The 22,612-nt window shown below is 45.7% G+C and overlaps 1 protein-coding gene across 1 annotated transcript in view; it reads right to left on the minus strand.

Annotated features, from left to right (window-relative positions):
* The window catches only part of SRP72 (signal recognition particle 72), a 448,841-nt gene that overhangs the window by 266,797 nt on the left and 159,432 nt on the right, over positions 1-22,612 (minus strand). The window contains exons 5-7 of the mRNA XM_069626163.1: positions 19,035-19,178; positions 449-560; positions 242-273 (exon numbers count right to left, since the gene is read on the minus strand). Of these exons, the coding sequence (XP_069482264.1) occupies positions 242-273; positions 449-560; positions 19,035-19,178 (288 nt within the window). The remainder of the gene's footprint in view (positions 1-241; positions 274-448; positions 561-19,034; positions 19,179-22,612) is intronic.

Genomic DNA, 22,612 nt, shown 5'->3' on the forward strand with positions numbered 1-22,612 from the left:
AACATGCACATAATTTGGAACTCCAATAAACCCCCAGTTTGAACAAATCGCACAATACAACGGTAAGCAATGTGATAAGACTGATAATCAGTCACACCAAGAGAAGGCTTTGCAAACATTCAGGACAAAAGTAGCATCTACTATTACATAAGGTGACAAATGCTTTGCTGTTGACACTGAACCCCTGCCCCTCTGCCCCCACAAATGATACCATTTAAATGGCAGCAATAGTACTCCTTACCGCATCTTCAGCTAGTGACTCCCGGCAAAGCTCTGGAAAAAAAAGTTAATAGTACTTGGTGTTATTAAGTCGAAACAAACCAACATGTGGTAATTCGCAAGTTGGATATTAAAAGCACCCTTTGCTTCTACATCCAGAAATAAATATGCATTTAGAGAACTGCCTTGACATGTTCATGCAGTTGTCCATTTAGAGAGATTATCTTACCTTCTGCCTGCTTAAGTCTTTTCATTGCATCGTCGAGTCTTCCTTGTCCAATCAAGGTGCAGGCTGCATTATAACAGAGCTCATAGGTCAGATCTTGTAGCCCCAGGTCCTCCTGTCAGAAGCAGGATAATTAAGGACATGTATTTATGAAATGAAACTCATTTGTTAATACACATAGCTGCTAATTTAGGTTGCTACCAGAGAGGATGAAATGCTTCCTGTATGGTAAAATGACCACTTGGTGCAGTGTTAGGACAGTTTTTCTGAAGTCCAAGAAAACCATTCAACTGAGGCAGTACAAGACTCCACTCTGTACCACCTGAGTTCAGGGTAGCGTATACAGAGCAGCCAGGCCTATTTTAGGAGGGAAAGAGGGCTGTAGAATCAGTACAAAGAAATTGTAGTACACATGGTACAAAGAAACACCATGTATTGTAAAAATAAATTGTCTATTTAAATACAAGTAGGCCAGATTAATCTCGGGGGGAATAAGTACGATCACATTATATAGAAGCACAATTATAAAAACACAACCCTGTGCTTAACTTTCACAGACCAAAGCATAGACCTTATTTAGAAATCTAAATATTTCTAGGTAAGTCAGACAGTGATATACACATTCAGTATAGGGCACACGTATTCTTGGGGAGTAAAACCATGTATTACTTTCAGATTACTTTACAGTAATACAAGGGTAGTAGACCCTAACAGTTGTACTGTGACGCTCAGCAGGAAATCATAATAAGATAACTGGATAATATACTTTTTCTGAATAGTGGAACACTTATTCTAGGAACAGTAAAAACCTTTAACTCTGATTCAGGATAACAGTTATTCTAGGGGATTTGGACCTTGCGGTGTATTATTCAATTATAGTTGCTTTTCAATTCACAGACTAAGGGAAGCAGTAACTAACTTATTTTAGGATAACGTCGTTATGCGCAAGTTAAATAAAACCTATGTACTTTGTCAGGAGCTACCATCCACCTAAAAGGTAAGTATGACTTAGGCAGACATATACTGGACAGGCTAACAGCAAGTCAGGGGAAACAAGACCCAATTGGGGACACTCATACAATTATCTGAACAGGAATAATAAAGTGAAACCAACAGCATTACTTTTGGAAAGAGGGGAACCCAATTCACAGGTGAGTAAGTTAACCTATCTACTTTGTTAGAATGGCGAGACAGTTTCTAAGGAAAGTAAGACTTTGAGAATACTTATTTAAGAAGGCACACAGCTTATTTAAGGTAAGTGAATCCTCTATGTACTGTTCAGAATGGCAGAACAGATCTAAGGTAAGTAATAACTTTTTGTAACTATTCACAGAGAGTTTAAAGTTACCATGCAACTCTTTTACAAGTAAGTACACTTTTCAACACTTGGTTTTCTTTTCAAGGCAGGCCCCTAGAAGTATCCAGCTCTTCCCACATGAGCTCTCTCAGAGGCAGAAAAGGGACCCTAGTGGTCTAGGAGGCAGGTGTAGGCAGGGTGAGATAGTGCTAAATTACAGGCAAAATTCAGAGTTCCAGAGGAAGACTGTTCAAACAAGTAAGCATTTTAGAGTTAGTTGAGGTTCCTGGGACTTCAGAAAAGACACCTTAGGATTCCAGCAGGGGCCCGGGTGCACTGGATGAGATAACTCCCAATCACAGAAAAACACCCCTAAACTACACAGCCATCACAAGAGACATAAGGTAAGTAAATACCCAAGCCAGCACAGAAGAATATTTTGCAGCAGGAAGACTACAGGATCTGCAGCCAAAAACCTGGTAGTTTAATTCCTTCATCAAGAAGACAGGACACTGAAAGGACTTCTGCAGCAAGCATCACAGGGAAGGCTCTAGGCAAGGTTTTGCGGCTCTGTGGATTTGGCGCCTTCTTCAGGAGCATAGAAAACAGAATACAGCCGGTCGGATTCTCGTCATTTGTAAGATCCAGCACTCTGGTGAGGGGACTTTTCTGACTCGATTATGCCTCTCGAGATCCAGCAGATTGCCCACAAAGTTTCGGCAAAATTCAGCATTTGGAAGACTGTGCACTGCACAATGGCTCGAGGTCCCAGGGTATTGGGGTATTGCAGCCCTGCAAGGTCGCAGTATGACCTGGGATGGATCAAAATTCCGGTCTCACCATGCTCATCGTTTTCCGAGTCCCCGGTTTGATTGGCAGGAAGGGTAACAGCAGGCTCCGGTTACACAGCAGGCTCTCCGGTCACTGGAAATCGTTTCAGCTGCAATTCTTCATCTTCCTCTTCAGTTTTGGTTCCAGTGGTAGACTACCTCTTCAGCTTCTAAGATCGCACTTTTATGCAGGAACCCAGCCAATCAAACAGCCTTGCAACATTCAAACTTGGGGGGTTGGCAATCATTCCAGGACAGCCAGCCGCCCAGTTTGAACTGTATTCTCACAGGCAGGCTGGAAGACAAAGGGCTGCAGAGCTTTGGACTCCACCCACGCTTCCTGCCTTCACATACATTCTGGAGCCTGTGCGGGGAGTCCACAGGACTCCCGCCGAAGGTCAAAATCACACAAATAAGTGTCCCACTTTGGATGTCAGGGCAAGGAACAAGAAAAGACAAGAAATGGCGAAAAAAGAAAACGGGCCATTTTGGCAAAATGGGCACCCATGGGTGCCTTTACTGGGGCTGTGGAAACAGCCCACTGTAAAGGTGCACTGATTCGGTAAAAAGGTCCACTGCCACCAACCATTAGGTTGGTCCTGGTAACATAACCGTTACCCGTCAGAATGACAATGGGTATATATGGCATCTACCCAGCACTCCACATAGGGTGGGGGGGTGCTGGTCTCACCTAAAAATGTTTAAAAAGGAATCCAAAGATCCTTTTTACCCTTGGAAAGACATGCATTACTTACCCTAAAAGCATTTCTGATGGTTGTATATGCTTAGATTCACAGGCTGTGCAAAGTCCGACAGTGGTAACCGCGGAGTATTGCATATTGTCTTTCGAGACTCGAAAGGGGACGTCGACATGGGCGTGCCTGTAACACTATCCCTAATGTGACATGTAGTGTACCCAAGATATCTCACGCGTCGAGGTCCCCCTGATTGTATTTTTTTCTGCCAAGAGGGAGCCTTATGACTATCGTGAGTGAGTACAGAAAAAGAGAGTAAGTAGTAAGACGTCAATGTTCCTTTACGTCCGAGCAGAGAGGAAGGGTGGGCACATGTGAATCTAAGCAGATACAACCATCAGAAATGCTTTTACATAAGTAATGCATGTCTTCTGATGCTTGTTAATCTGCTTAGAATCACATGCTGTGCATAGACTAGCGAGCAGTACCCAGAGTTGGAGGTGGGTTGTGAGAAGGAACAGTAGTGAAAAGATGTCTTAATACTGCCTGTCCCACCTGAGAATCAGATCAAGAATGAGTGTCTAGACAATAGTGTTTTGTAAAAGTTGTGTACAGAACTCCAGGTTGCCGCTTTGTAAATGGACTGCAGGGGAACATTTGCAATGAATGCTATGGATGCCCCAGTGCCTTGAGTGGAATGTGCTCTAGGCTTGAAGGGCAGAGATTAGCAAGATTGTAGCAGAGTGCAATGCATTTGACAATCCATCTAGAAATAGTGGATTTGGAGACTGCGTCTCCTTCTCTTCCTGTGGCCACTGAAATGAAAAACTGATTAGTTTTCCTTAGTGGTCGAGTTCTTTCCATATAGAACATGACAGCTCTGCGTACATCCAGTGTGTGCAGGGTTCTTTCTCCCAGGCTTGAAGGATTTTGAAAGAACATTGGTAGTTCAATTGACTGGTTCACATGGAACTTTGAAATTAATTTAGGCGCAAATCTAGGGTGAGTGCACAAAACCACCTTCTCTTTGTGAACTGTTACAAAGGGATCTAGAATAGAGAGTGCCTGTAGTAGACTTACCCTCCTGATGGAGGTAATAGCTATTAAAAAAAGCAGTCTTGAGGGTGAGGTCTTTAAGACTTGCCTTGTGCATGGGCTCGAAAGGAGCTCCCATAAGCCTAGTTAACACCACATTTAGGTCCCATCCGGAAGCCGGGTTAGAAATGGGAGGGTGAATTCTTTTCATTCCTTCCATGAAAGCCTTATTAACCGGTATTTTCCACCATGACACCTTCTGTTGTGATGTCGTGTAAGCCCAAAGTGCAGCTAGGTGTACCTTTATTGAGTTGAAGACTAGGCCTGAGTCAAGTGAGTGAATTAGGTATAAAACAATGTCAGTGGCAGAGCAGTCGATCGGGTTAATGCTCTTTGAATTACACCAGATGACAAACCGTTTCCATTTACTAGAATAGCAATATCTAGTGTTTGGTTTTCTTGCTTCCCTGAGAATGTCCATACATCTCTGAGGGAGTTGCAGGTGTCAAAACTCAATGACCTCAGGAGCCAGGCTGCTAAGTTCAACGTCTGCGGGCATGGGTGAAGCGTCTCCCCTCTGTCCTGCGACAACATGTTGTACAGGCAAGGCAGTTTGACTGGAGGAGATCGGGACATCTCCATCAGATGAGTGAAACAGGGTTGGCGGGCCCACCAGTATCATCGTGACTGGTTCCTGGTGCATCTTGTGCACGATCTTGTTGAGAACGTGAGTAGGGGTCGGAGGGGAGCGTAGACCAATTTCCCTGACCATGTTATCCAGAGTCTGTTCCCTTTGGAGTGGTTCTGGGGATACCTGGAGTCGTAATCTTGGCATTGAGTGTTTTCCAGAGTTGCGAACAAATCAATCTCTGGAAAGCCCCATTATGCGAAAACGTTTGAGACGATGTCTCCGTGTAATTGCCATTCGTACTCCCTGGGCAACGGAAAGTCTCTGCCAAGTACCTCTGCCAGAAGACTGAGTTCCCCTGGAACATGTTGTGATAATAGGAACATGTTGCGTTTGAGAGCCCACTTCCAAATTTTCTGGGGCAGTTCGGACAGCCCTGGAGAATGAGTGCCCCTTGTTTGTTCAGATAGTACATGGGCGTGGTGCTGTCTGTGAGGATTAGGATCGTCTTTCCCTGCAGTTGAGTTTCGAAAGCTTTCAGTGCTTTGAACACTGCCAGTAGTTCAAGCAGGTTTATGTGGTTGGACACTGTCTGACGACCAAACTGTTTGCTGAAGCAGGTGGGCTCCCCACTCTGTGAGGGAGGCGTCTGTAGTTAGAGTGGCTGCCACTGCGGGGATGGTGAAGGATTTCCCTATCAAGAGGTTTTCCCTCGACCACCACCGCAGTGAGAGAACGAGGGCCGGCGAGACCACTACTAAATCCTCCCACTGTCCGTTGGCCTGACACCACTGGCTGCTTAGCCACTCTTGCATTGAGCACATGCGCAGGTGCGCGTGAGGAACTAAGTAGATACATGACGCCATCATTCCTAGCAGATGCATAGCCTTGCGTACTGTTACCTCTTGACTGGCTACAAAGTGAAGGATTTGAAATAACATGTTTTGAACCCTCTCGTTGGAGGGGAAGTTGAGGCTGTCCTTTGTTCGAATTAGAGCCCTTAGGAATTGTTTGACTTGACTGGGGTCTAAGCTGGATTTTTTCTCGTCGATAGAGAACCACAGACTGAATAAAAGATCTATCGTCTTCTGGGTATTTGGCAGACACGTCTCGTAAGAGTCCCCTTTTATGAGCCAGTTGTCGAGGTAAGGATATACTGGAATGGATTGCCTGTGCAGGTGTGCTGCCGCTACCGCTAGTACCTTTGCAAATACCCTTGGCGCAGATGCTATGCCGGAGGGTAGTGTCTTGAACTGATAGTGTTTGTTCTGTATCATAAATCTGAGGTATTTTCTGTGCGCTGACAACATCGAAATATGAAAGTATGCATCTTTCATGTCCAGAGTTGCCATGTAATCCCCCTCTGTGAGCAGGAGAATTACTTCCTGCAGGGTGACCTTGCAGAACTTGTGGTTTTACAAATTTGTTCACTGGGTGCAAATCTAGAACAGGGCACATGGTTAGATCCTTTTTTGGGTACAAGGAAGTACACTGACTAAATACCTTCTTTTACCTGTGAAAGGTACGATTTCTATGGCTCCTTTTTGTTCCAGTATCTCAACTTCTTGAAGAAGTATGCAAAGATGTTCTGGTGTTAGTGTTCGTTGTTGTGGAGGTCTGAATTTTGGGAACCGGTTGAATTCTACACAGTACCCGTGGACTATGGTTTTTAGCACCCACTGGTCCGTAGTTATTCCCTCCCATGCCTGAAGGAACGATGTAAGCAGGCCCCCAACTGGGGAGGCATGGGAGGGGACCCGAATATTCAGGTCATTTGGAACCTGAGGATGGAGAACCTCTGGGGTTAGGGTTCCTGCCCCTTCCTTTACCACAGCGCTGTTCCCTTTGGGGGCACGGGGTGGTGTAAGTGTTGGTTCCCTGTGAAGAGTTCCAGTTGTTTCCTGAAGAGTATTGTTGATTAGTGAAGCATTGGCCAACACGAAATAACCTTCTGTTTCCAAATCCTCCTCTTATGGAGGGTCCGAGTAATTTGGTCTATACTCTTTAGGGTGTCATGTTCCTTTTTTGCGGACTCTAGGGCCTCATCGACCGCTTTCCCAAACAAGTTGGATCCCTCCACAGGTTTGTTTATAAGTGACGCTTGCGTCTCAGGTTTAATTCCGAGTTCCGTAGCCATGCATGTCTTTTCAGGAGTATGCCCTGAGCCAGGGCTCGACTGGCCGCCTCAGCAGAATCCAAAGTTCTCTTTAAAATGCTCTGGTTAACTTGCCAACCCTCAGAGACTCTGGTGAGGAGACGGGTTCATAGAGGTTCTGGAGTCTCTTGTAGGCCTTATTTTATTAAAGCCGATTGCGTATCGGCGCAACTGTCCAATTAAGTGGTGTTATTGGCAATACGCGTAGAGTACGCTGATTTTGTTGTAACCCTCTTCCCAAGGGCATAAAGTCTTTTCCAATCTATGTCAGGGGGTGCCTCGCCAGTTGACAAAGGGACCCCTGTTCTTTTTCTTGTGGTAGTCACTACCAAAGGATCTGAGGGAGAAGGGCGAAAGAGTTTTTCAATTTTTGGGTTTACACCTCTTGTGAGAGCAGGTGTTGCTAAAGAGGGAGCCAGGCGTTTTTTTAAATCGAACTGAGGAGATGGATAGCCTGGCTGGCTGGTGGCTTCTCTTCGAGTAGATCTTCAACAAAGTCAGCTTCAGGGGCTGCCTCTTCAGTGGCAATCTTAAAGTGTTCAGCTGCCTTACGTAACATTACATTAAACGTCAACTGATCATCAATTGGAGAGGGGTTTCTTGTAGGGGTGGTTTGAGGGGAGTCCAAAGCCAGAAGATCTGGGGACTGCCACGGTTGAGGGTCACCCATATTTGGGTCCTCCCCCCAACAGCCCTCAATGGGCTCATGTTCCTCTTTGTTAGAGAAATGATCCTCATCTACAGTAACTGGTGGAATGCCTTCTTCAGATATATATATATATATGACAATGCATTACTTACCGTAAAAGCATTTCTGATGGTTGTATCTGCTTAGATTCACATGCTGTGCATAGGTCCGACATCCAGTGGTCACTGCGGAGTATTGCATTTTGTTTTTCGTAGTCGAAAAGGGGACGTCGACAAGGCGTGTCTGTAACACTATCCCTATAGTGACGTGCATTGTACCCACAATCCCTCACGCGTCGAGGTCCCTCTGTTTGTATTTTTCTGCCCTGAGGGAGCCTTCTAGGCGTGAGTGAGTACAGAAAAGAGAGAATATATAAAAAAGGTGTCTATGTTCCTTCCATCCGAGCGGGGAGGAAGGGTGGGCGCATGTGAATCTAAGCAGATACAACCATCAGAAGTAGAGAAAAGATGTCTTAATACTGCCTGTCCCACCTGGGAGTCAGATCTAGAGTGTGTATCTAGACTAGAGTGTGTATCTAGACAGTAGTGTTTTGTAAAGGTGTGCACAGAACTCCAGGTAGCCGCTTTGCAGATGGACTCAAGGGGAACATTTGCAATGAATGCTATGGAAGCCCCAGTGCCTCGAGTGGAATGTGCTCTTGGCTTGAAGGGTAGTTCTCTCTTAGCAAGAGTGTAACAGAGAGTGATGCATAGAACAATCCATCTAGATATAGTGGACTTTGAAACTGCATCTCCTTCTCTTCCTGCTGCCACAGAGACAAAGAACTGATTAGTCTTTCTCAGTGGTCTGGTTCTTTCCATGTAGAACATGACTGCTCTGCGTACATCTAGTGTATGCAGACTTTTTTCTCCCAAGCTGGAAGGGTTTTGAAAGAACGTTGGTAGTTCTATAGACTGGTTTACATGAAATTTTGAGATGAATTTTGGTGCAAACCTTGGGTGTGTGTGTAGAACCACTTTATCTTTGTGAACTGTTACGAAGGGGTCTAGTACAGAAAGAGCCTGTAGTTCACTTACTCTCCTAATGGAGGTGATAGCTATTAGGAAAGCGGTCTTAAGAGTGAGGTCTTTAAGAGTTGCTTTGTGCATGGGTTCGAAAGGGGGGCCCATGAGTCTAGAAAGTACCACATTTAAGTCCCATCCGGGAGCTGGGTTAGCTATTGGAGGGTGTATTCTTTTTACCCCTTCCATGAAGGCTTTGATAACTGGTATCTTCCACCACGACACTTTAAGTTGGGAAGTGGTGTATGCAGAAAGTGCCGCTAGGTGGACTTTAATGGAATTAAACACTAGACCTGAATCCAGTAAATGGGTCAAGTATGGGACAATGTCAGTAGGAGAGCAGTCAATTGGGTTGATGCTCCTATTTGTACACCAGATGACAAATCTTTTCCATTTGCTAGCATAGCAGTGGCGAGTATTTGGTTTTCTGGCTTCCCTGAGGATGTCCATACATCTCTGAGGGAGTTGTAAATGGCCAAATTCTACGATCTCAGGAGCCAGGCTGCTAAGTTCATGGTCTGAGGGCATGGGTGCAGTGTCTTGCCCTTGTCTTGTGACAGCATGTTGTATGGGCAGGGAAGTTTCACTGGGGGAGATAGGGACATCTCCATCAAGTGAGCGAACCAAGGTTGCCGGGCCCACATTGGGGCCACTAGTATCATGGTAACCTGCTCCTGGTGCATCTTGTGCACCACTTTGTTGAGAAGGGGAGTCGGGGGAAAGGCGTAAACAAATTTCCCTGACCATTGAATCGACAGACCGTTCCCCTTGGATTGGTTCTGGGGGTACCTGGAGGCGTAACTTTGGCATTGTGAGTTTTCTATAGTTGCGAACAGGTCTATTTCCGGAAAACCCCATTGCGTGAAGACGTCTAAGACGATGTTTTCGTGCAATTGCCATTCGTACTCTTCGGGCAGTGGGAAGTCTCTGCTGAGCTTTTCTGCTAGCAGATTGAGTTCCCCTGGTACATGTTGCGATAGTAGAAACATGTTGTGTCTGAGAGCCCACTTCCATATATTCTGGGACAGTTTGGACAGTCCTGGAGAGTGAGTGCCCCCTTGTTTGTTGAGGTAGTACATGACTGTGGTGCTGTCTGTGAGGACCATCACTGTCTTTCCTTGCAGGTGTTTCTGAAAGGCTTTCAGTGCCTTGAACACTGCTAGAAGTTCCAGCAGGTTTATATGTTTGGATGCTAAGCTCGGAGTCCACGCTCCGTGAGCAGTCTGATGGGATAGGTGAGCCCCCCATCCTGTGAGGGATGCGTCTGTGGTTAGAGTGGCTTCTACTGCGGGTGTGGCAAAAGTCTTCCCTATTAGCAGGTTTTCTTTTGTCCACCACCTCAGCGAAAGTACTGAGGCCTGCGAGACCACCACTAGATCGTCCCATTGTCCGCTGGCCTGACACCACTGGCTGTTGAGCCACTCCTGCATTGGGCGCATGCGCAGACGCGCGTGAGGTACCAAATAAATACATGACGCCATCATCCCTAGCAAGCGCATAGCTTTGCTTACCGTCACCTCCCGACCTGTTACATAATGGGGGATCTGAAACAGCATGTTTTGGACCCTCTCGTTGGAGGGGAATACGAGGCCGTCCTTTGTTTGAATTAGAGCCCCTAAAAATTGTTTGGTTTGGCTGGGTTCTAAGCTGGACTTCTTTTCGTTGATGGAGAAGCCCAGTTGGTACAAAAGGTTTACGGTCTTTTGGGTATTGGAGAAGCATGTTTCATAAGAATCCCCGGTTATGAGCCAGTCGTCGAGGTAAGGGTATATTGGGATGGATAGCCTTTGCAGGTGGGCCGCTGCTACTGCCAGTACTTTTGTGAATACTCTTGGAGCAGAAGCTATCCCGAAGGGTAGTACTCTGAATTGGTAGTGTTTGTTCTCTATCTTGAACCTGAGGTATTTTCTGTGTGCTGGCAACATTAAAATATGAAAGTATGCATCTTTCATGTCTAGCGTTGTCATGTAATCCCCCTGTGACAACAGTGGGATTACTTCCTGCAAGGTCACCATACGGAACTTCTGTGGTTTGACAAAGTTGTTCACTGGGCGCAGATCTAATACAGGGCGCATGGTTAAGTCCTTTTTGGGTACAAGGAAGTACACTGAATAAATACCTTCTGTTACCTGAGATAGGGGGACAGGTTCTATTGCTTCTTTTTTCAGCAGTTCTTTTACTTCTTGTAAAAGAATGGTGAGGTGCTCCGGTGATCTGCGTTGGTTTCGTGGGGGTTTGTACTTCGGGTAACCGTTGAATTCTATGCAGTATTCGTGGGTTATGGTTGATAATACCCATCGGTCTGACGATATTCCCTCCCATGCTGATAGGAACGATGTTAGGCGGCCCCCGACCGGTGATGCATGGGAGGGGACCCGAATCTTCGGGTCATTTGCTGGTATTGGGCGTGGAACCTCTGGGGCTGGAGCCACGACCTCTTCCTCTGCCACGCCGTTGGCCTCTTTGACTGAACTGGGTGTTACCCTGGTTAGAGGGCCAGTTGGTAGCAGAGTAACATTGTTGTTGGTTTTGCTGCTGTCTTTGGCCACGAAAGGAGCGTCTATTACCATAGCCTCGCCTGTTAGGGGGTCTAGATATTTGATCAAGAGTCTTGATGGTATCAAACTCTTTCTTAGCATGTTCTAGTGCCTCATCAACTGCCTTCCCAAACAGATGCGTCTGTTCTATGGGTTTATTTATGAGGGAGGCTTGGGTTTCGGGTTTAAAACCTGAATTGCGTAGCCAAACGTGTCGTTTGAGAAGTATTCCCTGAACCAGGGATCGGCCAGCAGTTTCAGCGGCATCTAGGGAGTTCTTAACGATGCCCTGGTTTACAAGTGTTCCCTCTGATATTACAGTTAGCAGACGTGACCGCAGGGGTTCAGGTGCGTCCTCTGCCTCGCTGCGCAGCTTGCTCCACTGTGCATCTGCGTAGCTAGCTAATAGGGAGTTGTTATTAGCAATTCTAGTAGAGAAGGCGGCGGAGGTCGTGATTCTCTTCCCAAGTGCGTACAGCTTCTTGCCTTCTTTGTCAGGTGGTGCTTCACTAGTGGATAGTGGATAGTGGTACCCCTGCTCTTTTCCTTGTGTTGGTAACTACAAGGGAGTCCGGAATAGAGTGTCCTCTGATGTATAAAGGGTCCGAGGATGAAGGGCTGAAGAGCTTTTCTATTCTAGGGTTGACCCCTCTTACTAAAGCTGGATTAGAAAGGGAAGGAGAAATTCTTCTCTTAATAGAAGCCAGGAGTGTAATAGACTGGCTAACAGGGGCTTTTTCTTTAATAACTCTTTCTACAAAGTCTATGTCTGGAAGAGCTTCCCCTGTGTCAAGGTCAAAATGCGCTGCTGCCTTGCGCAATAGTGCATTGAGGGAAGGTTGGTCATCTATGGGAGAGGAGTTCCCAATATGTGAATCCTTGAGAGGAGAAGGGTGAAAGGCATCAGGGTCTGAGTGCACTGATGGGGATTGCCACGGCTGCACTGACGGGGATTGCCAGGGCTGCGATGTAGCTGTATCCTCTTCGAAATTAGTGTAAGGATCTTCTTCGAACCCCTCTTCCTCAAGTTCTTCTTCTTGCCCACCCAAACACTCCTCATCTTCCTGAAGGTATTGCTCCTCCTCAGTGAGGTCATATACATCTGTGGAAGGGGGAACCAGCCTAGGAATCTTGACTCTAGGGTCATCCTGGGGCCATTCTCTTTGTCTTTTGTGAGTGGGTGGGTCTTGGTTTCCTAGAAACCTTTCCATTTTCTCCATGCAAGAATGGAGTCTTTCAAGGGTCTCATGGGGTACCCCTGAATAGTCTAGAGGGGGGAAATCTGTGTTTTCACCTTCGAACCGATTCGAACGCTCCCACAACGTCGACGAGAGGTTACCGTCTCCTTCTGAAAAGCCCTCCGGTAGTTCAGAAGCGTCCTTCGATGAAAGGGGCAGTTCTTGGCTACCTTTGTGCTTTTTCGTCGCGGTATTCGACGTTTGTTTCGTCGTCCGCGCACGTTTGTCTTCGGAGACAATTCTCGCTAGGCTCTCGACAACGAGTTTGTCAGTCGAGGGCTCTGGTGTCGACGTGTGCGTTGCACGTTGTACCTCGACGGCCGCTCTATGGAGCGTTACGTCGGATGTTTTTGGGGTAGCGCCCGTGTTAGATGAAAGCCCAATCGCTGGTCGCGGCTGCGTTTGCGGGTGGAGCTTGAGACCTTTACGGTCTGCGGTAGACGCCGGAGTGCCCTGCGTCCCCTTCGGCGCTGATGGATCCTTCCTTCTCGACGAAGAAGAGCCGTGGGTTGTATGTTTAGCCTTATGGGGTTTATGTGCGTCCTTGTCGCCGGGGTGTTCATCCCCATAAGCAGGGCGTGAGCCGAGCCCGCCGGGGACGGACGTCGAGGAGCGGGAACGCTCCTTCTGGGGGTTCATGACTTCCGTAATGGACGTCGAGTTATCGCCCACCTCGTCACTTTCAGTAACAGCGGCAGCGGGTGAGGAAACTGACTTCGACATCGCGTAGTCCGCCCACCTTTTAACTTTTCGTTCCTTAAGGGTTCTAGGTTTCAAGAGCTTGCAGGCTGTGCAGCTGTCCTCTTTGTGATCGAGGGGCAAGCAACGATTACAGAGCTTGTGCTTATCCTTCCAAGTATATTTGCCCCTGCAGCGTGGGCAGAACTTAAAAGGTGTCCTCTCCATAGCTGAGGCAATAATAGCTGGCGATAACAACCCCAAGGGAAAGAAAGGGGAGAAAGAAAGACATTCTCAAAGAGAAGATAAAAGTTCGAACCCCCACTCTCCCTACTGTATGTTGGCCGTCGAGGCCAGGCCACGTGTTCGGCAGCGCCGAAGGATCTCCTCCGCTCTTCCTCTCCGTCGAAAATCTGTTCGGCGGAGAAACAGCTTCACAGCTAACGTCGAGGGGAGGGATCGTTAATAATATATTAAGTATAACAAAGGACCGAGGTCCGTGGCAAGTATTAGCAATGTCTCTCTAGGAGCTCCGCGAAAGGCGACCAGAAACTGGGCGGAAAAAAACAATCTGAGGGACCTCGACGCGTGAGGGATTGTGGGTACAATGCACGTCACTATAGGGATAGTGTTACAGACACGCCTTGTCGACGTCCCCTTTTCGACTACGAAAAACAAAATGCAATACTCCGCAGTGACCACTGGATGTCGGACCTATGCACAGCATGTGATTCTAAGCAGATTAACAAACATCAGAAATATATATATCCTCTTCTAAAGAGGGGTCAAAAAGCCTTGAGAATTTAGCTCTAGGGTTAAAAGGGCTCTCATCACGTGGCCTTCTTGGTGTAGGTTGTTCTGAACGTGAAACAAACCTGTCCAGCCTTTCCATGGAGTCCTCAAACTTGTCTCTAGTACAGACTGATGACCTAGAATGGTCTAGAGGTGGAAAAGTGTCTAGCACTCTCTTCCGTCGGAAACTGTAGAGATTTTTGCCTTAACGTCGAAGAAAGTCTTTCGTCTTCAGAGAATTCCTCTGACGGGACAGATGAAGGTGGGGCATCCCTGTGACTTTCTATTGTCATATGAACGCTATCCTTAGATCTCAGCAGATCCTCAGGCCTTTTGGAAATTTTCGAAGAGTCCCTCGACTGCCGTTTTTGAGAATCGGCAGACAATTCTTGCCATGCTGTCTTCGATCTCCTCCTCAGGAGGGAGGTGCGTAGTTCCAGCCGACGACTGTAAGGGAGTCTTTTTCGGCGGAGCCGGGGCCTTGCTTTCTTCGGCCACCTTTTTTGGTGGTGCCTTAATTTCGGGCGGTGCTAAGGCCTGGTCTTGAGTTATCGCGGCCCTCTGAACCTTATTGTCGCCGTATGCTTTCTTTTGATGCGTGTCGACGGAACTAGGTATTTTTGGGGTAGCGCCCTTTGTCTTGGATTGCACAGTCGCTAGGCGCATATCCAGCTGCGGGGAGGGCTGCGTATCCCGACGGTCGGAGGGTATCGCCGGAGTTACCAGTGTACCAGTTAGCGCCAAAGTCTTTTTCGATATGTAGTCTAAGTAAGGCTTGGCGTTGTGTGCTTAGTGCCGTGCACGTGTCCGTCTTTGTTGCCGGGGTGCGACTTCCCCATAGCAGAGCTTACGCTGTGCTTATCGGGGCCGGGGCAGACTATGCAGAACGCAAGCGTTCCGTCGAAAGATCAACCTCCGTTTCGGAGGTCTGATGGTCACTCTCACCGTCACATTCGATGGTTGCGGCAGTGGGAGAAACTTTGGCCTTGGACATACCGTAGGCCGCCCAACATTTTGCCCTATGCTCCTTTAACGTTTTGGGGCAGAGGAGCTTACAAGCTGCACACCCTTCCCCTTTGTGATCGAGGGGCAAGCACCGATTACACCGTCTGTGCTTATCCTTCCATGGGAATTTGCCCTTACAAATAAGGCAAAATCTAAATGGAGTCCTCTCCATAGCTGAGGGTACACAGAGTGACTAAGACCAAACGGGAAAGAGGAAGGCAAGGGAAAGGCATTTTCAGTTTGAAAAGAAATGTCCAACCCGACCCCACTGTATAGGCCGGCGGAAGGCCCGGAACACCGACCGGATCTCCGTCCGTCGAAGTTCTCGCAGGTCTTCGGCGGAGACTGGAACAGCCGTCGACATGAGGGACGGAAAGGGTGATTAACTATTTTATACAATTATTCAACCAAAGGTCGGTTGGACAATAGCAATGTTCTTTACGAACTCTGCATGAAGGCGACCAGTAAACTGGGCGGAAATAACAAGCTGAGGGACCTCGACGCGCGAGGGATCTTGGGTACACTACACATCACATTAGGGATAGTGTTACAGGCACGCCCATGTCGACTTCCCCTTTTGATTCTCAAAAGACAAGATGCAATAATCTGCGGTTACCACTGGATGTCGGACTATGCACAGCATGAGATTCTAAGCAGATTAACAAACATCAGAACTGTATTTCTCACAAGGTTAGCCAGAGAAATTTAAAAGGGGAGCGCCTAGGGCAAAGATTCTGTGAGTGTGGAAAAAGGTTGCCACTCGGAGGTATAAGGAAAAATAATCCACCAGTAAAAGCAAAGTGTTCTGGGGTTGACACAGGTCAGGAAGCTTTAATTGCTATGAAAATCTTACCTAACAGGACTCACTGGTGAAATAGGGGCAGGGCACCAAATGTAAAAAGATATGTTTTTTTTTAATGATCTTATAGCTTGCAATCGGCCATACAGTTTTGGTCACTGCAGTCCTCTTTCTGAGACAAGCATCAACTAGTACCATATATGAGTAATGGATTTCATAAGGGAGTTCCAAGAGGGACACATCCATGGTACAGCAGGTTGAGCCTCATTAAAGTTATACTGTAGACTGCAACCAACCAGTAGAGCCTATACAGCTAACTGAGCAGAGTTACTCACAGTGTAGAGGATGCCTTGTGCGGACCCGAACGCAGAGAGCCTTACATTCTCAGCAGCGCACCATTTGCATCCCTGATGTGGCCTCACATTAAAACTCATCAGGGAAAACGTTGGTAAACTAGTCGGTCAAGCGCCAGTGGAACACTACTATCTTGAACGAAATACACATAAGAATTTATTTTCAATAGTTGTAGAGTAGTTTCAGCCAGAGGCCCTTACGCTGTAAAAACTACCTTGCATTATTACATTACAGTATTTGTATTGCACGCTATGGACCCTAAGGCATAAAGGCGCAGACAAGTGGTACAAGTTACACCGAACAATTATCTCTCGAAGATTAGAGAGTCAAAGGAGCAAGTAGCAGGGGAGAACATCTCTAGAATTATGCAAACCGGTGCGTTTTTAAGTCTTTCTTGAAAGTCGACAAAGCTTTCCAATCTTAAAGTCATCGGTAGCGGATTCCAAAGTTTTAGAGCTACAGAGTCTAGGAAGAAGCAGCAAGTTCTGTCCACAAGACCTTAGCGCTCTGCCTTTGTCAATGATGGAATCCTGCAAATATGATGGCAAAAGACCTTGTCTACATTTGAATGTTATGGCTAGAAGTCTATACTTGATGCGTACTTCAATAGGAAGCCAATGAAGAGACCGCCTATCCTCCGTTACGGGATCTCTTCGAGTCAGGCAAAGCACTACTCTTACTGCCCTATGTTGACTGGTCTGAAGCCTATGAACATCCCGCTTGACAAGACCGACCAATAGACTACCACAATAATCCATCTTGGCTCCAATAATGGCTCTGGCAATTGTTTATGCACAAGCCTGTGTAATGAGAGGCCTGAGATGATAAAGCAGTTTAATGTAGTACGCTGATGCAGAAAATACGCTAGTGATATGAGAACTCATAGATAGCGACTGATCGAGAATCACCCCCAAAATCTTAAGTTTGGGGATAGGAGCAATATGGTCCACCCCTAACCTAAAGGGGCCAAATTGTCTATCCAGCTTAGTAAGGGCGACTGAACTGCCCACTATCATGAGTTCAGTTTTGCTTTTGTTTAGAGCCAAATTATTGATGAGCATCCAGTTCTCAATGAGGTCAAAGACTCTATTCAACTCGAATTCGTCCCGAGCATGACAGACAGAGCAGAACACCACATTGAGTGTCGTCCGCGCAGTTAGAGAACATAATCCCCTCTGCCTCTAGGTCAGAGAAGAAAGGAGCCATAAATATGTTGTACAGGTATGGGGACGTACCAGCTCCCTGTGGTATCCCAAAAAGAACCGGAATGGGCGAGGCCTCTGCTTTTTCCAAACATACTCTGCTGGGTCTATTCTCCAAAAAGGATGCAATCCACGAAACCGCCAGAGGGGAGAGGTAAGCCACCTTGGACAGTCTTGACTTCAAAAAGGGAATGATCGACCAAATCAAACACAGCAGACTGGTCGAGCGCCTTTATCTAGACGATCCAACAATTTTGACTTTAGCTCAAGAAGGGAAGTCTCCGTACCAAAGCTCTGTCCGAAGCCTGATTGATGCGCATTCAGGATAGGGTACAGATTTAGATGTTGTGAAATCTGACCATATGCCACCTTATCCAATATTTTTATAAGAAATAGGGTGTTAGATATCGGGCAATAATTCAGAGGATTATCCCTAGGAAGACCAGCTTTTTTTCTATATAGATGTGACCATGGTTTGTTTCAAATGATCTGGAACCTTGCCTTTGCACAAATATACAAATTGCCTTCATGAGAAGAGGGGGGGCAGGTTTTTATTATCAAGGAGGAGCAAGAATCCCCTCGACACTGGGTAGGTTTGAATTTTTCAATGACTTTCTGTAAAGTCTCCTCCGTTATTAGGTGAAAGTTAAATTGAGCAAGCATTGACTTACTTGCAGGGGGCTTCTGAGGCCCACTAGTAGCCTTTAAAGGTAACTCCTTTCTTTCCAACATGCCCGCTCTTATACCTGAAAGTTTGTTTTGCAAGCCATCTTGTATGCGCCGGCACCAGGCGGAGTCCCTAATCTCAAATTGATCAGCTGGAGGGGGTGGGGGACTACCTCCTGTTCTTTGAGGATTTAAAAAATGTCCTTAACATCCGATGCAGCATTAGCTATTCTTAAATTGTGGAAGTTCTGCTCTACTTCCAATACAGCTAATTTGTAGTCCTTTACACGAATCTTATACGTTTGCAGAAGGGCTGGGGTTAATGCGGATTTCCATGAGTGAAAAGTGAAAAGCCTTAAGCTTGCAATATCACAGCTACAGCTCAATAACCGGGTATCTCTTTGAGGGACATGTCATGTCCACCAGATATTCTAAATTCCCCTTTTTTCCTCCATTCATATAATATATGTTGTCCTCTTACCTTGGATATGCAATTTCAGCTTGATATTTCCCCTGGGGAACATAGCTACATTTAGAAAAACAATCTTTTATTCACAAACTAGGGCAGGTAACCTAGACTATGTCATAATATCTCAGTACTTGGTATTTCTGTTGAGAAAACTCAATTTGAAATAAGTACTCATGGTTATATGTGATCCTGCCGACCACAATTACAGAGTGGTAAATTTCACCACGTACAAAACACTGAAAACAAATTTTATTTTGCTTTTTTAATTTGGGGGTGTCCTCCCCCAGACCTGTTTAACCTTTTAACGCCACCCCATCCCGAACCATTTTATCCCCTTACCCCACTACCCTTTATTTAATTAATGCTTGCAGTTTTTCGGTGTTATGGTCTTCTCTGAAATGTACCACTCTGTTTTGTTTGCAATAAAATGACAGGATACCGTACTCGTGTGTATTTGTCAGAATTGTTTTCTTTCGGTGTACTGGGAATCTGTACTTACTGGCATGACTTTTTCCCATGTGCTCATTGCAGCCACCACTGCTGAAAGGTTTGTTTTTCGCTCCTCTTCATAGTCATCCTGCGAGTTCCGAATCAGATCCCTGTACACAGCTAAGCAGTCATCATAGCGCTCTAACCTGTACAGCTGAATGGAGAAAGGAAAGGTTAATCTCTACAGTACTCAGTCTATAGGCTCTTTTCACTTACACAACTATTCATAAAAATGTCAACCCTAAGGCAAGAGGATAGGAACCGGTTGCAAAAAAAACACTTCACTTCACAAACCGTGTCATAAGAGTCAACCCAGACTACTATTGTGAAGTCTGTGGCAACCTGCCATTCTACAAGGCCTCTGGACAACCCCAATCTGCTAGGCTTCCTCTTTTTCAATGCAGGTTGCATGTGCAAGGATGACTGCACATTAAATGTCATGTTTCTTATGTTCTTACAGAACATGCATTTGCTATATTTTATAGCATCGCAAAGGCTGTTATGGAGTAGGTCTATGATGGACTTTGGTCACTTAGTGCAGTGTTTTAGCCAATTGAACTAGTCTAACCTCTGAAGATGAGGTAATGTGCTCTAACTGCCTAGCATGCTGAATATATTTACTAGTGCACATACATGGGAATGGCACTAGATCCCCACAAGTCCTTGACTGATCACCCTTGAGAAGCCGGGTGACTAAGAGCAAGGCCTAGAGTAAGTGAACCTTTTGGACTTCTGGCATCAGTCTAATAAGGCGGGTTCAAATCTGAACACAGATAACTTGTGACCCCGATATTCTTATAAATAAGACTGGTTTGGAAATATTATGGAAGAATAATAGATCAAGATGAGAAAACCAGGTTAGTCTCAGAGGAGAGACATGTAACTGGACCAAGAAACTACACTGCTGTGTGCAGATAGGCTGCAGGAGATGCTCATGTGCAGAAATAGAAAATTGATTTTCGACGTAGATAAGCTTTATGGGGTCATTTTGAAATTATATTTATGCAGTGGTTGGCTTCAGAAGTAGGTTGGATTAGGTCTGTGCTAGGGATGTAACGGTATAACGGTATACCGTTAAAGATACCGTGAACAACTTAATTGAACAATAATAACTGTCACGTTGTTTATACCGGTATACCGTTTATACTGTTAAGTGTGCTTTTCAATCTGATTTGGAAAGGCTGCAATAAGCAAGTGCTGCACAGTCTTGGTCCTGCAATGTTGAATGTGCTGTCTGCCAAGGGGGACTTGTTTGGCAGACAAGAGCATAGGGAAAGGGAGGTCACATTAGTTAATGCAGCTTTGCTGCTGTGACCGCTCTTTCTCTGTCATCAGTACAGTCGGGTCACAGATCAGCTGACTTTGCACAAATTGTGTTGAAAGCTGTCCAGTGCCTGAACTTTTGTGTTCCCCATGCAAAACTGATAACGATAAACTGACTGAGTGGCTCTATAAGCATACCGGAGACTTCAGTTCATAGACTCCGCCAGACCTGGATTTCATGGGCAAACTAGAACAAAGTTAGTTTGTTTCAGGCATTATTTATTTGAAAGGCAGCATATAGATTTTAAACGTTTTCACACAGTCATGCTGCTGCTGCACGCTACAGGTCAGATCTTCTATGGCGATTGTCCTGATTTTCAATTTGCAATTCACAAGACCACAGGGACATTACGAGGGTGAGCTGAGGGCCTGAACTGAAAGGGAACTTTTTATTTTTCCTTTTGTTTGCATGTAAACAAATGTAATAAAATGTTCAGTGACTTGCAAAACAGTGGCAACCACTCAGCCAGAAGGAGCAGAAATGTATCGATTCAGCCTGGCCCGGCATCATGTGCCATTAGTTCAGTAAGTTAAGGTCCTACAGCACTGAGCAAACACACATTGGAACAGCCCTGTGCAAATTGTAAAAAAGGACGGCCAGTGAAATCATGCATATCGAATTACTCTAGATTCAAAGTTTCTCATAGTCATGGATCGGATAGCCATGCAGTTCTGTTTTAGCTTAGAATTCTGGTATTTGAAGTTTCCCACCAATTTGAAAGATGGGGAACTACACATCCCAGAATTCAAAGAGGGGAATTAACTGGATGCCCTTCTGATGCATGTCCACAAACAACTTTACCTCTGTAGACCAGGCATGGACTGGCCTTTAGGGCAATAGGCCCATGGCCGAACCAAAAACGCGAAATGCTTGTGTGGGCCAGTTTTTTTGGGTCAAAGCGGTGCACTTTTTTGGTCAAAGTGGGCCATTTACATGAGTGACTTCACTATGCGGCTAATAGTTTTTACCACTGTTGCTGAATAAATACTCTTTTAAATGTACAATTTTCATCACATTTTATCAAAAGTCTCCCCCCTTGGGTACTATTCAAATAGTGTTCCAAAAGGAATGAATTCCCGTTTGCAACTGTGGGCCACTTTTATGTTGGTGCCCGAGACAATTTTATGCCCCAGTCCGACCCTGCTGTAGACTGTGTGAAAACTGGGCCTATCAGTGCTTTATGCTAGTAAATAAACTTTAAAAAAAAAACTTCCACCCAGGATGTCCTCTGTGTAGATTTGCACATTGGCACTAGAGTTGTTGCTTCTCTTGATCCTTCAACTACCTGCCTTCTGCATATGGGACTGGACTCAAGCAGGCAGGACAGATTCTGCATTCAATTTGAAGTATCCAGAGCAATGGGGATGACATATTTCTTAGGTCCATTCTCAATTTGTGACACCACCCATGAAAGCATTCCTCCCTCTGAACTCGCATCACAAGGGTCCTAACGCACTCAGACCTGGGGAAAACGGTAATGATGGGGCTGTGCTGAGGTGGTGGTCTAGGCCATATTTGTGCCGATATGTATTTTAACTGTCATTTTCCCCAAAACAATTTTTTGCCACCATCTTTAAGAAGGTAAATGAACATGTATTGCAAGAATCAAGAAAGAAAATCAACAGCGCCCACTGAACCCTGTCCCTTTAGGATTACATGGTCAGTGGTGACTCTGACATCAGACCTTCATAATACACCCGGCAGATGGTAAACAAGCTATAGTGATTAGATCACTATGCAACCTTTCAGTGTGTCTGTGTTGGCTATGACATTTTGATAAAAGAAACACAATGACATGGGCTTTCAGCGGCACATGTGTGACTTTTCTCCATTTAATGAAATAAAGAGTTGTCAAAACAAACTTTTTGTCGCAGCAAGGGGGAATGATGCCCATGCCATGTGGTTCCAAAAAAATGCAAGTCGAGGCCAATTTTCAAAGCGATGACCTGTGACTGAGCAGCAAGCTCATTGCTCAAAATGTGCATTATAACACTTCCACTGGTCACTCTTTCATTCAAGGCGATCAACGAGTGAGCACCATGAAAGACCAATTCTGCAGCCACCTTAGATTCCTGGAGTATCAGCTAAATATGTGCAGAGACAAGTTTCAAAATGCTGCCTTGCTACAGCTGGAAAGTCCTGCCTGCGTATTCGTAAGTTAACTAAAAGCATTGACTTAATGGTAAGTTAAAGAACTTCAAATGCAAAAAGGCAATGCAACAACAAAAAAAATATATATATATCTTTTTTTTGGGTACAAGTAG

Source organism: Ambystoma mexicanum, chromosome 6p (assembly GCF_040938575.1).
Source record: "Ambystoma mexicanum isolate Mex_15411 chromosome 6p, UKY_AmexF1_1, whole genome shotgun sequence".
Lineage (NCBI taxonomy): Eukaryota > Metazoa > Chordata > Amphibia > Caudata > Ambystomatidae > Ambystoma > Ambystoma mexicanum.